Here is a 747-nt window from a genome sequence, read left to right on the forward strand (position 1 = left end):
CAAAGTATTCAAAATACACAGCTTTTGCTTTTACTCTGCATATACCTTAACCAAATAGATAAATAAATAACATTTCCCCGCATTTATTTTACAGACAACCAAACAACCTTGAAATATTCCAAATGCACTGCATTTACTTTATATTGTATTCAGGATGCACTGCATTCCTTTTTCTAGCAACCAAATTTGATCCTTTAATCCTACTTGCATTCGAACAGACAATGAGTCAAGGACTAGCAATAAGATCTTCTGCGCAATTTAATGAAGTAATAATTAATAAAAAATATATATTCAAAGAGCGAGAGAGATAGAAAGAGAGAAAGTGGGAGAGACCTGATGGAAATCGCCGGAGCCAGAACCAGCGGAGCTTCCGGAGGTGTTGCTAACACGGACGGGTACGTTCTCAATGATTCGTCGAAGCTTCACTTCCAGATCCTCCTCCTCCTCTCTAAGCACGCTGCCACCCCCCGCGCCTTTCCCGTACTCAACAATGGATCCGTCGCCTGTTCCAGCCTTGGCGACTACAGCGCCCACAGAATTCGGAATGGCGGCGACCAGCTGCATGTCTGTCACCTGGCGGGTGGTACCGCCTTCCTTCGCTGTGCCGGACATCCCCTGCAAAACCCTAACACCGATCTCCAATATCGGAGCTAAAGCGTTCGACCATAAGGAGTGGCATGCTAAGCCGAATGAGCTCGACTGGACGAGCCGTACTTTGGCTCCGTAAAAGTCTAATGGGCGTTTGGA

The 747-nt window shown here is 46.1% G+C and overlaps 1 protein-coding gene across 1 annotated transcript; it reads right to left on the reverse strand.

The window, feature by feature from the left end:
- Positions 1-160: 160 nt before the first annotated feature.
- LOC110111925 lies at positions 161-728 on the reverse strand (the record flags this gene model as incomplete). Its single annotated transcript, XM_020843997.2, has 2 exons — positions 334-728; positions 161-249 (listed from the first exon to the last, which is right to left on the reverse strand). Coding segments are annotated over exons 1-2 (368 nt in total), but the record flags the coding sequence as incomplete, so codon positions are not given.
- Between the last annotated feature and the right edge of the window lie 19 nt (positions 729-747).

This window comes from Dendrobium catenatum, unplaced genomic scaffold (genome assembly GCF_001605985.2).
Source record: "Dendrobium catenatum unplaced genomic scaffold, ASM160598v2 original_scaffold_247763, whole genome shotgun sequence".
In the NCBI taxonomy this organism is placed as follows: Eukaryota; Viridiplantae; Streptophyta; class Magnoliopsida; order Asparagales; family Orchidaceae; genus Dendrobium; species Dendrobium catenatum.